The sequence below is a fragment of the Ptychodera flava genome, chromosome 8, assembly GCF_041260155.1.
Source record: "Ptychodera flava strain L36383 chromosome 8, AS_Pfla_20210202, whole genome shotgun sequence".
NCBI classification, from domain to species: Eukaryota; Metazoa; Hemichordata; class Enteropneusta; family Ptychoderidae; genus Ptychodera; species Ptychodera flava.
Window position 1 is genome coordinate 8500728 of NC_091935.1, and position 16829 is coordinate 8517556.

At 37.8% G+C, this 16829-nt stretch overlaps 2 protein-coding genes across 2 annotated transcripts; one reads left to right on the plus strand and one right to left on the minus strand.

Moving 5' to 3' along the window:
• Nucleotides 1-328: 328 nt before the first annotated feature.
• On the minus strand, nucleotides 329-6466 carry LOC139138389 (tetratricopeptide repeat protein 33-like). The gene is made up of 4 exons (XM_070706753.1): nucleotides 6047-6466; nucleotides 5490-5571; nucleotides 2565-2696; nucleotides 329-1585 (listed from the first exon to the last, which is right to left on the minus strand). Exons 1-4 carry the CDS (start codon nucleotides 6292-6294, stop codon nucleotides 1379-1381), a joined length of 669 nt encoding a protein of 222 aa, XP_070562854.1. The 5' UTR covers nucleotides 6295-6466; the 3' UTR covers nucleotides 329-1378.
• A 60-nt stretch (nucleotides 6467-6526) lies between these two features.
• On the plus strand, nucleotides 6527-15734 carry LOC139138388 (ATP-dependent DNA helicase PIF1-like). Its single transcript, XM_070706751.1, has 11 exons — nucleotides 6527-6645; nucleotides 8547-9109; nucleotides 9567-9816; nucleotides 10145-10287; nucleotides 10834-10956; nucleotides 11808-11917; nucleotides 12600-12739; nucleotides 13176-13282; nucleotides 13496-13580; nucleotides 14091-14236; nucleotides 14926-15734. Exons 2-11 carry the CDS (start codon nucleotides 8570-8572, stop codon nucleotides 15175-15177), a joined length of 1896 nt encoding a protein of 631 aa, XP_070562852.1. The 5' UTR covers nucleotides 6527-6645; nucleotides 8547-8569; the 3' UTR covers nucleotides 15178-15734.
• Nucleotides 15735-16829: the final 1095 nt, after the last annotated feature.

The following is a 16829-nucleotide window of genomic DNA, read 5'->3' on the forward strand; positions in this document are numbered from 1 at the left end:
TGTAGATGCAGTACTTGGTGCGTTAATGTGTTATAATTAGTAATTAATCCCTTCTGCCCTAAACGTGTGGCATGTTTCACGTTAATAATTTGGCATGACACTCAATTCATTCAAGCAATTAATTTAATATCAAATAACATTCCGTTTGTGTCGGTGTTCAAACTCCACTGTACAAAATAACGTTTGCAATATCTGTCGTCTCAGGTTCCTGTGCACCATTAGCAGAGAAATAAATCATTACTAGTGCAATCGACATGAATGCCACAATGTTATCGAGTTCTACTTTAAAAAGACATACCAAGTTTGTGTATTTACATTTTTTTATTTTCGTTGATGTCGCATAACTAAACATGAATATAACACACTACGTCATTATAGATTAAACTGTGACTATACTTCAATTATTACTAACAGAACTTTTTACGTGTGAAGATTATCTCGTGTAATGAGTCTGCCAAAATACCGATAAATTTGAAATCGAGCGGGTAAACAGCGCCCTCATAGAGGTGCTTTACTTTGACACCACTACTTTCCCTTGAGTTCTTGATTACTTACAGAAAACAGTAAAGCTTGTATGTCAATCGCACACACAATCTCCATCTTTATTTTGCTCTTGCATGTATAATATATCTTTGCAATTTGGTGCATTGCATGTTTTCTATATTCTAATCGCAAATCATTCTTTCATTTCCAGGAGAATACATACTCCTGCGTCAACTCAACTACAGTGGTTCAAGTCCATCATAAAAATTGACATATTTTGCCAAATTTGACTGATAAAAAGCCACACTGTCAAACCATAAAAACTTTAAGTTCATGATTCATACTCAGACTATGGTTTCTTTGTTTGTATAGTTCTATTTCTGTCTGAATGTTTTCAACAGAGTATAAATAATGGTGTTGCAGTAACCTTAAAGCTAAAGTAGCTCGAACTACAGTTTCTTGGCCTACTTCCAACAGCATTTTGCATTACCCAGTATTTTGTTTTATCCATGCGGTATGTCAGTATGTGATGTGCATTGTCATTGTTGACAACTGAATTAATTCAAGTCCTGTTTTGTATTCCAATATCAACACTAACAATGAATGGCCCACACATGTCATATACAGTCAATGTTGACAAGGTGAGTCCTGGGTATTTCGATATGCTGCAGGGAAGTAGACCAGAAACTGTAGCCGACAGATGCAGCATCTCAGAAGCATGGAAAAACTGTTCACAATTTACAGTTACTTGGCCCATAATTTGGAGATATTGTTCATATGATCTGAACCTTACGTTGTTGAAATTGAAATACTCTTGTCCCGTTGGACTGGTTCTGATGACACAACAACCTAGAATCACACTGCTGTAGTCTTGAGAAGGTCATATTCAATGATGTCACCTTGCTTTGACTCGACCTTTTGGTTTTATAATGACAGTGTCTTTGACTTCACCGGTGTTCTCTTTCTCTGATTCAGCTTCCTGCTTTTCCTTCTCTTTCCATTTCTTCTGTTTGTGGAGATCCACGGCCCAGGCCAGGTCATCCTGCCACAGTTCCATTTCGGTGGGGTTCAGATGTAACGCTTTGCAAAAACTAGCAATAGCCTAGGAATGACCAGAATAAACACAATGGTAGACACAGGTGTGGTGCCATAAAAATAACTGACATAATAACTAATTGGAAATTTTGAGATTGCTTTATGTTATCACAGATTTAAATATTAATGCAGGCAAAATGATGGAATTGTTCTGAACATTTTAATACGACAAGCTGAGAGTTGGTCTTGTATGCCAAGAACTAACTTTGGCCATTTTGGACATCTTAATTATTCTTTTTCTAATTAGTCTTGTTCTAGACTTTGAAAAACCCAATATTCACTCCATCAACACATCCCCTAGCCCATCTTTGTATGACAAACAAGTTGCTTGCAAATTAAGTTCAAAATATAGTTAAATTTCCTCTGTTTGATCTTCTAATTGCATGCACTTTTATTTGTATATACATCTCCAGTCAATACCAGCATAAAACACAATTTTGGTTTGTGAAGATATTTTCTCTATTTTGACAGGAATATTTCACACCTTCTTGGAGCACAGTACAAAGTACAGTTCACCTGACTCACAGTCCCTCTATGGAGGGACTGTGGTTTACCCAACTTCCTGTAAGTAGGTCCACACTCACCATTGGTGACAATGGATTTGGGCCAAACCATGGTAGGGAAAGGGTGAGGACTGCTATTTCAAGGTGAATTTCACCAATACGAGATGCTTAAAATTTAACCATCAATGCATCACATTCTAACGAGATCAAGGATTCACTACACCAGGGTGTAGATTATTGGTCAAGACTGAAAAGCACTGGCTCACATAATGCATAAAGCTTATGAGGCCCGCCTAAGAAAACTTGATTGTTTTTACAGTGAAGAATGGCCTTAGCATTTTTTTAGGTGCACAAATATGAGGCACAGTTTTTGTAATGTTTGTCATCTGTGATTTTCTGCCTAAGTCTTGAACCAATATGCAACACATCAGTAGAAACATGCCAGCATTTCATTGTTGGCTGACCTGGCATGTCATGACTTACCAGTCCTATTTCTCCAAGGCCGAGCAGTGCCCTTCCCAATGTTTGATGGGCTACCCACCACTTAGGATCCAACTGCACAGCCTTCTCCGCAGTCTTCACAGCCGGATAGACCTCAGCTACCTCCATCAGAGCCTTTCATGAATGGAAAACCGACATTACATGGGCAAATGATATGTAATGGTGTAGATGTGCATACTATGCAATTGTACTGCTTCCTTGATCTATATACAAATTTATTAAATGTATTATGCTTGATGGCTTGTGACATTTTAAGTTTTACCGGTAACTTTTAGCTGTTAAGTTGGTACATAGACTATTAATTAGCATATAAATATCAGAACAGAGGAAATTTAAGCAATATGTTCTTGCAGACTGCCGCGTAGATTGTGGTGTAAACTGGTGGCCTGCTGCGTACGGCCAAGAAAAGCACAGCAACTAGAGCCAGTCTTGTACATAATTTGTTTGTCACAGTTTTTTATTGTCCTCCAGTCACTGAGATGTCATTCGAAGTATGAAATGTGAAAATAAACAACACAGCTGTTGACAATACTATTTGAACTCTCCTACAAAGACACTAACTAAAAATAGCGCCAATGGCACTTGATCACAACTGGCACATTGTGAAACTACTCTATCTCTGGGTACACCTGTACATGAAATACTGAATTGGTAGGTGCTGCCGGTTTGGAGTTTGTCAGTAAATGCACACAGAAAACAAAGTCCCGAAGTAGCGAATTCCAGCCATTTTCAAACCACACTGTTTGTCAGTGGGGTAAGCAATATTCGCAAAAATCACATTTCCAGGCTAATAGACTATGTTTTACGAAATCACACGTCCTTATTACAAAATAAAATGATCTTTGTCTTTAAATCAATGCGCCAGTAAATAGGTCCAGCAGCTAGTTATGTCATCAAGTCTGTAATGTTAAGGGTCATAACAAATGTGAGAAATCTAAAACATTAAATATGTTGTTTTTTATCATTTTATTACCAAAAGCGCATGAAAATCTCTGATACTTTGAATCAGCCATCCTGCATATTTGTAACATTCATCAAAACCTCATTTCTGTTCAACAACTCATTAAATAGTCCACAATGCAGGATTTGTGTACATTCCAAAACTACATATATGAAAGACCCCTAAAATCAATTAGTTAAAGGGGGGTTAGAAATTTCCCAAAACTATCTAACCGCTGCTCCGTTTGGCTCCATTTTTCGGAATCGGAACCTTGGAATTAGTCTGAATATCTCTACCAAATATCAATGCAGTCTGTTCAGCGGATTTTGACTTTTGTCGTTTACGGAAAATGGACACTGTCCACCACTGGTTGAAGCTAACCCTATATCACAACTTCCAGATGTGATAATGACCTATGGTCATTATGTTAAAAAATACCGCCAATGGCGCTTGGACATAATGACCGCCTAGTATTATCGGCATTTATCAACAACCACACTCACTGTGAATTAGACAGACCACGAAGTCAATGAGCAACATATAGCTGAAAGACTATTTTTCACATTGTGATTTTAAGCTCATTTTATGAGAAAAGAGACATGTATATGTATATGGAGAAAAAGCAGAAGACATATTTGTAAATTGTTTGTTAAGTGACAATCATATATGCATCTCTTGAAATTTTGTGGTTATAAGGTATAACAGTAGTGTAAGAATAATGAGGTTAGAGTAAGTTAGTAAAGCTAAGTTGACAGTAATTAAGATTACAAAATTATACACTAAGCTGAGGAAATCTGAATGAAATAAATGTTGAAAAGTAGCAAAGTCATGGTCATCTTTTGTCTAATACCTTGTGTAAGTTCATGAACTTTACTATACATAATCTTGCTGTAGATTTGTTGCTAATGGGCAATAACTGTGTTTCAGATCATTTCAGAGCACGCCATCCATGACAGGTTTAAATTGTAATATACTTCTGTTTAAAGGAGAGAAACTTCTCAAATAATTTTTTCCCTGTAATTTGCTGTGAGAACACATGGACAGATGCTCAGGACTCTATGCTGGTGCTACCTTGATAACTAACCTACAACTTGTAACGTCATTGTCTAACCTGTTCACCCCAATTTCCTGTAGACAGGTCCACACTCTCCATTGATAACAATGGGTTTGGGCCATACCATTGTAGTGAAAGACTGTAACATGTGAGGTTGTGGATACTTAATCTCTGGAATGTCAAAGTCTGTATATTGACTCAAGGATGTTTACTTAACAAATGCCTAGGGTCATCTCAAAAGTGAGGATCTAAACTATGAAATATGTTTTTTCTAATGCTTTTGATGCCCAAAAGACCATAGAAATCTCTTATACTTCGAATCAGCCATCCTGCATATTTCTAACATTCATCAAAACCTCATTTCTGTTCAACAACTCATAAAACAGTCCACAATGCAGGATTGGTGTACATTCCAAAACTAAATATATGAAAGACCCCTAAAATCAATTAGATAAAAAGGGGGGTTAGAAATTTCCAAAACTATCTAACCGGCACTCCGTTTGGCTCCATTTTTCGGAATTGGAACCTTGGAACCAGTCTATGTATCGGTATCAAATATCAACGCAGTCTGTTCAGCAGTTTTTGACTTTTTGTCGTTACGGAAATGGACGACATCAAACACCGGTTGAAACCACCTCTATATCACAACTTCCAGTTGTGATAAAAAGCACTAAAACAACAGAATTACGATGCTCTCTACAACCATCTTACTGTACTATTCTATGATTTGAACAGCTTGCACATGATACATCTCGACAACCATTGACCTAAATATGCTTTTCAACATTTAGAGATATCCCTCACCAAAACGTGAGAGAAGGCAATTCTTGCAGTCACATTCATGATTGTATTACATCTCATTTTTTTAACAAGTTGACACCTAAGTAGTCTATTAGTAGATTTGTTAATTTACCTGTGCCTTCATTTCATATAATTTAGCCTTTGATGGGGTCAGTTCAATGGCTTCATCCCATTTCTTGATAGCTTCCCAGAATCTTTAAGAGAAATATAAACGATTGTATGGCAGACATATCACATGTCAGTCATCACATAGATGTAATTACGAGTCAAAATCCCAGAAAAGACAAACATCACCGTGATGGTGCCGTCCTTTCGGCTGAAATTGGCTTGGATGAAAGCATCAGACCAGCATTGTTTTATAAATGTGTAATTATGGTTGCAGATTATCCTACTTCAAAGGTATCAACATGATATTAATGACATAAATGATTGTTGCACCATGACCAGACACATGCGGGTTTTATTCTGACATAACTTGGCCCCCACCACACAGAAGCTCATCCCGATTGGAAAAGGACCAAATAAGTGGGAGGTACGGTAAATAAAATGTTAAGCACATCATTGAAAACTTAACAGAAATGCATGGAGCTGTAAAAATCTCCTTTTTTCTCTCTCTCCATGATAAGTCACAAAATATATTGTTTTGTTGATATCTTCTTTCTCTTTTACCTTTCTGATTCTGCAAGTGTTTCGCCCTCGATTTTTAATCTGTTGCTTTTTGCTTCGTTGTCCTCTAGCTGCATTACTTTCGATTTCTTTTTAATCCGTGATAACTCTACCCAGTCTATTTCGCCCGTCGCATACAGTTCTTCATCCGAATCATCTCCGTCGACCACACCAGTGACGTCTTGGAACTTTGTGAGCGCTGTCTTTTTCACACTGTCACCTATTTTCCTTTTCCATCCAAAAGACGTCATTTTCGCATATTACTTTCGCGCCGCTAACCGAAGAGGGAAGCCTCTGGTAGGTTGCATCCTGTTTCAGACAACAACGAAATGTCCCCTGGACAACATTCGAGCCGCTTGTGTTTTCATTTCCACGTTGACCCGGAAGTATATCCCCGCAAGCGCAAAGTACAAGCAGACGTTTGTTATATAAGCTCTATTGTCATTGGCTTAGTCATTTCCACTAAATTTACTACGGCGATTCCTATTGGCTTGTCAGAGGACATTGAAAAGGCGCTCCAGTTTTTAAAAGCCAACAAAGGGTTTGGGGTTTCGCATTTTGGTTTGCGGAGTATTATTTTGTTGTCTTGCAAAAGGAAAACGGTAAGTCTAAAGTGTTTCTCAGTAAACTCGTTTTGTCACGAATGCTTTTCCTTCCCTGTTGTGCGAGACTGTCGCCGTCCCTCCCGATTATTTTCCTGACCCAATTCCTCAGCGTGGACATTTAAATCGTCAAATTGGGGTCCTACTAATTACTGCCCGTCACTGCCCGTCACTGCCCGTCAGGAAATTAGCCTTCCAATTACTGTAATCAGTCGATATTTCAATACCAAAGACCACTACTCTTTGTAAAAACGAACGAAATAATATTCCAAGATCCGAAAAATGTTGATTTTCGAACGAGTAGCAACGCTAATCGTGTGATCGTACATGCATCACCATTGGCCATACATACTGCCCGTCGACGTCCGACCACTGCCCGTCACTGCCGTCGGGAAATTTACCTTTCAACGACTGTAATCAGTTGATATCTCATATCAAAAACATTACTTACTATACAACCAAACAAAATTGTCGTCCCAGACCCCAACAACGTTGATTTGCGAACGAGTGGCAACGCTGATCGTAATCGATGTCCGAACACTGCCTATCATCACTGCCCGTCGAGTAGAGAACTTAGCGCTCCAATATTCAAGTTAGTTCTGAGACAGGACTCGGGCATTTGGAGTAAAACAGACTCTTATTTTGTAGCTTTATATATAGAAGTGGTCTTTGGTATTGATATATCGACAGATTACAGTAATTGGAAGGCTAATTTCCTGACGGGCAGTGACGGGCAGTGACGGGCAGTAATTAGTAGGACCGTTTAAATTGTCAAATTCATTGTTCGTGTACTGTACTGTACTGCATACTGTACTGGTTACAATAAGTGTAATGCGGTATTTTAGCAGTTCCATGCGAGATCTATAATGAAGGGGAGTGCGCATCTCGATTGTACATTATGTGTTCGGTAATCTCGATTTGGAATACCTACGGTACTGAAACGACGGTAGGTCTTCCCGGAAGCAATATCTATGCTATGGCAGGGGTACTTTCACATGGCTCAACTGGGCCAACTGTTCCTAGCCTAGACCCTACCTATTTCTTCGCTTTTGCCCCCCGTGCCTCACCACACCCCGGAGTGTGGTCGGAGGCTAAAGCGAAGAAATAGGGTCTGGGCTAAAATATTCCAGCCCCATCAGAACAGTAGCTTATTGCTTTCACTCAAATTTCCCTCTATACAATTGCTAATGTTAACCATAGAAAACTGCAGATTTGCACCAAGCTAGACCCTACATTTCGCTTTCTGCGAAGGCCAAAAATGAAGTGTACGGTCCAGGCTACAAGCCTGATGGTAACAGGTGAAATCACCCAGCCTCTCGGTAGTCACTGCACACTCAACATAAACAATTTGGATACAAAAAGTTGAGTCTGACGGATTCTTCATTATGGAGTGCAAAGTTTGCATGAGTCCATCATGGGCTGGGAAGGGGTACATTGTTGCATTTTTTTACAGTTTTGGCAATGTCAAGGAATTTGTAGATGTGGAAAACATCCAAGCCACAATACTGAATATTTGGATACATTATCAGTTATAATATGAAGTATGACATCACGAAATTCACTGGTATTGTAAAAGCTATAATTTTTTTAACATCCTCTTGATAGTCTATACAATAACTTTACAAATGGATTAACTATTTGTACATAATTGTTGACTGCTATCGTGATAATGCAATATATCATGGTATAGGTATTGCACCCCACCCCAAAAAAATGTTCCAGCCCTCATTAAGTTATTGCAAGTTCATATATCCTGTTGCCTCATCCAACTTTGTTCAGTCAACACATTGTTATTTTACTTTGTACTCACAGTAATGTGTGTGTTGTATTCTCAACTATTGAAAAAACCCATAATTTGTTTTGTTACATTTGTTTTACCATTTTTCACCCTTTTATTTCAGTTTGGGCACTTACATCAGTCATCATGGATATGAGTGAATTGCAATGCACCATCACCTTGGAAATATTAACCGGTGTGGGAACTGTATCGAAAAGAACCGTTCATCGAAATTCAAAAATTATCCTGGGACGCAATGAATTCAGGGACATCATACTCAAAATGGAACTGGGAAAAGTCAGCGCGAAGTACAGAATCCAGGAAATGAAGCTGCATAAACGTTTTGTGAAAGATGGCAAAGCAACACTTCACCTGCCTGATCACAAAGTTCAAATCATGTTAGCAAACTGCCCACCTGATCAACTAATTCGCTTTTTAAAATGTCTAGTTACAAAGTTAGAGATAAATAAAAGCGCTGGAACGCTTAGCGAGAGACAGAGAATGAGATCAGAACTGCCGAGAACATTTGATAATATCAGTCCACTCACTCAGAAGGACTTCAACACCGTCAGTAACATCAGAAATCAGCAAGCTGATGCCAAAGGTACAGAAACTACACCAAGTGCTGCCAGTAAGAGGAAAGGTCTGAAGAGAGGTCGAATTGAAATGAGTGATGAAACTAATAAGGTGAGTCTGACAATGACGAAAAAATAATGAGATATCATAAAGCCGTCTTCCCAGTATCTCTGTATAGGCTTTCTGCTTGGAAACTTGCCAAATGCTTAAGCAGAGACAAGTTTTTCTCCTTGTCTGTGGCTTAAGTGAGTCATAACAGTTTTTGTTTTACTGCCATAGTTGACAGCTATTCAGTGTTTCTACAGGAGCTGTGTAACAGGGTCATTATCCTTCAGTTCCTAAAAAACAACAGGAATTCATTGACATTGAAGTTACTTTAATCTGTACAAGTACAATGATATACTAAAAGCACTAGAGGTCTACTGTAAGAATGGCTTGGCCATAGGAAGGCATCTGTGATCTATGAGAACACTGTGATCATAAATTGTCCAATACATTGTAAGATGGAAATTTCCAGTCATGAGATATCTTCTCTCATCTTGAAAGCTATGATCACATCTTCACACAGATTGAATCTGCACCGAAAAAGAGGCTATCAGTGTCTTCCGTCCCCATGAGACTATCCCAAGAACAGTGTGAAGTCTTGAAAGCTGTGCTGGATGGACAGAATGTGTTCTTCACGGGAAGTGCAGGCACTGGTAAATCTTTCCTTTTGAAGAGAATCATAGGGGCTCTACCCCCTGATGCGACCTTTGCTACGGCTAGCACTGGTGTTGCTGCGTGTCATATCAATGGAATTACCCTTCATCAGTTTGCAGGTAGGCCTTCATCACAAAGAGCATCTGTACTAGCTCTGATAGTAAAGCCACATAATAAAGATCAACCAGGGTTTTCGTTTCGTTTACCATTATGTTTCATGATATGTTTATCACATTTGTGTGTTCATATTTATCCACAGAGCTGACAAGTTACAAGTGACTAGCTTTCCCCCATGTATAAACATCTCACGCCTTCATGAATACTGGTCTTAATGGTCAAATCATTGTTCAACAATGCTTTGCTCGACAGCTGTTATTGACCATGCGAGAGAGCCCTCAATTACGATAATGGCGTAATTTTAAATTTTTGTTTATATGGTTCTTGCAGGGATGGGGTCTGGAAGCCAGCCCCTTGAACCGTGCATTGAGTTGGCATCAAGACCAGCCAGAGCAAGGCAATGGAGAAAGTGTAAACATCTCATCGTTGATGAAATTTCAATGTTAGATGCAGACTTCTTCACAAAACTTGAGGTATGGTAATTCAATATTGTCTTAGGGGTCCTCCTAATGTCAACACAAAAGTTTACTTTGTTTTTATGATTCAAAGGTTTTTGTAGCTTATCATTATTTCTAGTATTAGAGATTCCCTAACTTCTAATTTGTAGGTCATATTACACTGATAACTGCACTGAACACTACAGATGACTTTCATTTCATAACTGATTTCATTCATATATTTTATAACTTTCAAGTTAATTTTTATATCCATTGCAACAGTGGCTCTTGTACAGTGTATGAGGAAATCTCACAAAACCTAAATCCAACTTTTTTTGCATTGATCTTATAGCCAGTGGCATTTAGAAAATTAGATATAAATCAGAGAAAGTTTCTGAAATATTATTGGCTTATTCTGTGTCAGCTGATGACATGCAAATTGTACTCAAAACTATGCCATCACTTAACATGTATCATCATATATGATATCACTTCCAATGAAAGATGAGAATGGTATTCATTTGCTTGAGTAAAACAAAAGCATCAATGTATTTTTTTTCTGTCTAACATCCTTTATACCAGCATGTTGCAAGAGTTGTCCGTAACAAAGACAAACCCTTCGGTGGTATACAGGTGATCCTGTGCGGTGACTTTCTACAACTTCCTCCTGTCACAAAAGCTGGGCAGAAAAGACAGTTTTGCTTCAGGTATGTCCTGCATGCAGCCATTCACAGACATCATTCCACAAAACAATTATCCGTGCAGTTCACTCGGACTGTGCAGGTTAAATGTACAGTTTCTGATGATGATCTATAAAACTTCATTTTATTTTGCCTTTCTTGTGAATATATCTTTTTCTGAATTATACTGTGAATGAAATTAACTTTTATACATGAGCATGCATCTAAAATTCCATGTAAGTCAGCAGCGTTGTATTATTAAGAAAGTTAACCTGTTTCTCATGAATGTATCCCTTACTTCAGTGCTCATGAACTCAATTCTCATCCTCATTAAAATTTCAGTGACATGCTCTACTGCATATGCTTTATTTCTGTGCCATAAAATGGGAATTAAGATGGCAACCAGACTTCTGTATAATGATTAATCTACCTGTTTCCTCAGTTATGAACATAGAAATTTAAAAAAATCACAAACTACACAAAAGGAATATAAACGGGAAGGCAGTGTGTTATTTCAAGCTTTTATCATCATACTAAAGTCAGTGAAAAACAACCCACAAAAACTAGTGTGTTGAGATGGAAAGTTTAATCAACAGTAATCAGCTGCCAACACAGATGAACTTCCGCACAAAAGCCTCCTTGACTTCATTGATATACTAACGGGAGCCTTGTTACATGTAATGTTTTCTGGCTTACTGGTGTTAACACAAACCTTGATAGATAGTCTGGCCAAATGTCTATAGCAATTCTTCAAACATTTGAATGCTCCATTACATATAACTTGCAGTACCATAGTTTAAATGACAATGACTGTTATGACTTCAATCTCAGCATTGACATGCTGTTCTGCTTCATGACGGTATTTTGTGATTTTTTCAGTCTCCAGCTTGGTGGAAGTGTATCCATAAGACAATGGAACTAAGACAAGTCAGAAGACAGACAGACACTGATTTTATCAACATACTGCAACACATCAGAGTTGGAAGGTAATAGTCTAAGAAAAAGTTGTCACAATAAAAATGTTATGTCAATGCAGGAAAAAACAGATTATTTGAACAGTTCTAATTTTCAAAATTACTTCAAATACATGGATTCTAAAGTCCTTTTTTGCCAAAAAAAATGCAAGTTCATGATTTTTGGAGATACTGATCCAGGCAATGTTTATTCAAGATATGTAGAATCACCACATAGAACAAATGACGGATGTAGTCTTTCTCAATGAAACCTGTGAATATAAAGGGATAACTAACTCCACAGTTCTGCACATCCTGAAAACAAAGCCAGAGGAAACTTTTGGCTCCTTTACTGATGAAACCGAAAATTGAATTTCGACTAGAGAAATGTAGTAAGACCACTGGCTCTCTCCTATTGGTGACACAAGCTAGTTAGCACTGATCAGGAACAGCCATGCATAAATTCTGTTGACAAACATATTTTGGCTGAAAGTTTGTGTGGTACGTAATTGACAAAAGCTAAGCTTCACACCAATTGACCAGTAAGTGGTTTTTATCCATGGCAGCCAAAGGCCTTTGTGAGGGTCACTTCTGCAATGAAGTTGTGAACTGAAGTGTGATGTATTAGATGTTATGCCAAACGTTTTCATATGTAACCGATATTCTCACAACCAATCAGATTTTAACAAACTACCACTCTGCATATCATTTCAAGGTGTCCAGATGAGATGGCTGAGAAACTTGCTGCCACGGCAGCCAACAAGATAGACAAGAACGGTATCCTGGCAACAAGACTTTGCACTCACAAGGAAGATGTTGAACAGATCAATGTTGTACAGCTCCAAAAATTGCCAGGTAACAGTCACAGTTAGTTCCACATCAGACTCTCTGAGTGCATAGGTCAATTTTTGTCACCTGTATAAAATATAACTTAGTCAATCTTTTTCAGATTTTTCCCAAAATTTAGATCAGAAAGTGTAGCCAATGAAAAGCGATATCCATTTGGTCCAAAATTATCAAAAAAATACAGAAAAAATAATAAAAATTTGTAAAATGTGGCATAAAAATTTTGGTGGGAAAACTTCAGTACAGCTCTTGAAGGCTTAACAGGAGGCAAAATGACAACCTTGGTTTTATCATATTTTTACAAACACCTTTCTGAGGGAGGTTTTTGGATTGACTTGCCCATGTCCTCATGATCATAAATTTTATTCACATTTTGTAAGAGCCAGAGTTACTTAAGCGCTTTTGAAAAATTCTAATTTTTTAATGTTCTATAATTCTGTTGTAGATGACAGTAATTCCTTTGAAGCAATAGACAGTGATCCAGGCTTGGTGAAACTCATCAACAACCAGTGTACTGTCAAGCAAACAATTACTCTGAAGAAAGGTGCTCAGGTAGGTTTCTAACTTTCAAGAAATTTCATCCGTTACATTAAACCATTGTGTGCATTTATTTGTACATGAGTGTGTTTGTCCACCATTTTGATCTTAGTTTATGATTGTCTGTCAATCTGTTTTCTTTAGAATTTTCTCTTCAGATGTGACATACAGACATCCACGTACATCAAGTTCGAGATAATTGAACTGTTTTGGTGTGCTCATTTTCAGGTGATGTTGACAAAGAATCTTGATGTAGGCCGAGGAATGGTTAACGGTGCCAGGGGTGTCATTACAGGTTTTGCTAAAGAAAAAGGTAATAACTGGTTCAGTGGGAGTAAATAATGTTCTAGGAGTGGTGATCTTACAGCAATTCATCTCATAGTTACACATCCAGTTCTTGCAGTCTTGATCTAAAGGACAACAGTAAAGTTTTTCCATTTCCATTTATCCGTTGTATCTTTGAATGGAAACTATTGAGTCCACATAGACGATTGTGACCAAAGCCACAACAGAAGTATACGAAACCTGATATCTGTAACTATAGCTGTAAGCTGACTTTTTGGCTTAACATATTATTGTTGAAGGCTACTTTTTCATTGCTAGCATGTGAACAGATATTTATAGCAATTTATCATTTGTTTATCCATCTTATTGTGAAGATCACATGGAACACTTCCACCATGGGTTTCCACTGTAATTATTTCATCGGCACCTCCTATTTGTTCATACTGATTGTATTTGCCAGGTGTATGCCTTGTCCAGTATGCAAATGCAGTAGATTTGATGATGTTGTATAACATCCTTCACTATGTACCCTTCTTAGGTCTTCCAATTGTAAGATTTCTTAATGGACTGGAGCAAACCATTGGTCCCGAAAAATGGCCAATCAAATTGGGAGGTGGCGCATGCTTGATGAGGAGACAGCTCCCTCTGCAGTTGGCCTGGGCAATATCAATCCACAAAAGTCAAGTAAGTCCATGAATCCTCTAACCCCTGTACCAACATGGTTTGTCCCAATGCTATCATTTTCCATGACAAAGTTGGAACTCAACATTTGGAAACAGTGGTAAAAGCATAACATCATACTGACTGGCTATGTGACAACTAACCAACAACAGACTCGTACTCTCAATAATCTACTAGCTTTAATGTCATTTTAGAAGTTTTTGAAGAAATCGATAAGTTTAAACTTTTCCTTCAACAAAGTGGAACCAGATGGAGTAGAATTGTTCTTTTCCAAAATACAGAATAAATTACCTAAATTTACTGGCCCTTGAATTTCAAAATGGCCACTGTATCTCTTTTTACTCTGTCAGGAAAAAAGTTATGATGTTCACATAAACAATACAGTGAAAGCTTCATTTTGATAACCCTCAAGCTTTAAAATGAGTCTACATAAACAGTAGAACAGAAGAGTATTGTAAAAATTTTAGCCCAAAGATCTGTCGCTAAAGCGCATTCTACATAAAGTATTTACTTCTTGCATCCCCATACACATCTGCTGATTTGTGCAAAAATCATATTCAAACAAAAAGACTTGAAAATATCTGTGTAATATTGGCTGAAGAAATTGTTTGAAACCATGTGGTTTTAGTTGTGTGTATTGCTTTACCTTCAACTAACTTGTAAAACTATTTCTACTCTTTCCTTTTTCTCAGGGTCTGTCTCTGGACTGCGTTGAGATGTCGTTGTCCAGGGTCTTTGAATGTGGACAAGCCTACGTGGCCCTGTCCAGAGCCAGGAACTTAGAGGGTCTCAGGGTGGTGGACTTTGAAAAAAGCTGTGTCAGAGCTAGCTCTGATGTGCTGAAATTCTACCAGAAACTCCGACTTGAAGCCAGGATGATGTCACAGAGTATTGATTGCTATGGAAACAGATACAACAACAAAGAAAATTATGCTCCATTGTGAATTGTTGGGTAGAAGTTGTAGATATTTTCTTTTTTAATTCAATGTACAAATGGTAATATGGTGTTCAAGAAGCTGTGCAATGTGACATTACTTTTGTCCAAGAAATAATGTTTAAAAGCTTACTTTACCATCTTATGGATCAGTCTGCTCTGATATTGTCCCCTGTCAACATCCATCGGAGATATGGCTTATACATTCAATCATTACCCAGTCACGAAAAAATAATTTCCTTTTTACGATTTATTGGTGTATTGATTGGAGCCCATACACAGAGTCAATTTTCTCAGAGGACTAGAGACCTTAAAAGATTTGACATGAAGATGTTATCGCGCATGTGCTTACCACTAGTCATAACTGATTGAAAGTATGACAGTGGAAGCTATGCTCTATATTGGTTAATTGATTCAGAGTTGCCAGATTAGAGAGGTGGCTTCCAGTGCAGATCTTTGTGTCCTTTAGTACAGCATTCTACAAATCAACCACGCTTGGTCCAAAAATGACAAATATAACTTCAACAGTATTATTGAATATATTGTGAGTTCTTCGAAATATCGGAATGACAGGTGTTCAGTGATGTTATTTTCTATTCGTGAAACACAGAATCAGGAACTGCCCCTATCCGGACCATTCAATGATGTCAAAGACTTTCTATGTATTTTACAGAGGCCTTCCCATTACCATTATCTACAGGGCCAAAAGTTTGGTAGACTCATAATCTGATAATGGTCCCTGTGCAATGTTTGTTTCATTTCTCCCAAGAACACAACTCTGTACAGGCATTTGGCTAAAGATATGCGTTAGGCTGAGAGATATAGCTGTGTGGTACTCTGCCATCTTCAACCCTAATGAGAAGGATCCATTGATGATTGAATCTGAAAGTCTAAAAGGTGTGCAAGTCAGCTGGTAATCCTTTGGTCCAGCCTTGGTGCAACTCAGTAAATATGTCTTGATATCTTTGTATATCACTCAAAACTGTGATTTTCATGAGGGCAAATAGTTCCTGGCAAGTTATTAAAGTGGAGCTGGTGCACGCAGTATAGATAAAACACATGCAACTAGTATTTTGAGTGTAACTACCCAGTTATCGCGTTCTCCATAGGGGTACTCTGTTATAAATACATGAAAAGTTGCCTAAAGGGAGCGGGCCGTCGTTTACTTTCTTGTTTACAAGCAATGTATTTCATGCACAATATTGAGATGCATCACATCAACATAGCTGCAGTAATTAAACTTTACGATGCACAGTATGATAAACATGTTTTTACTTTCATCACTAGCTATAGCACCTTGGATACGGTGCTCGCATTGGTCGTATGGGTCCCATACCACCTCTCAACGTAATTCCGATGATTCCCTCCCATTAAGCCAAAGACTTTAACCGGGTGTACCTTTACTATATTCAGCATCACAGACATGTCAAGGATATTTATTATAAGTTACGTTGAAAAAATTGTACTCTTTTGATACCATAGCATGTCACGCTCATATGTTACAAACACTTTTATCATTGTTTCATTAGAGAAATTATAAATCTGACGTACTTTGTTTATATTATCTTATCAAAATAGAAAAAAAAACGAAAAGAAAACCCTTCATCGTTAATGTTGACAGAGGATGGATAAAGATTGTTTTGATGACCTTTGTTTATGAGT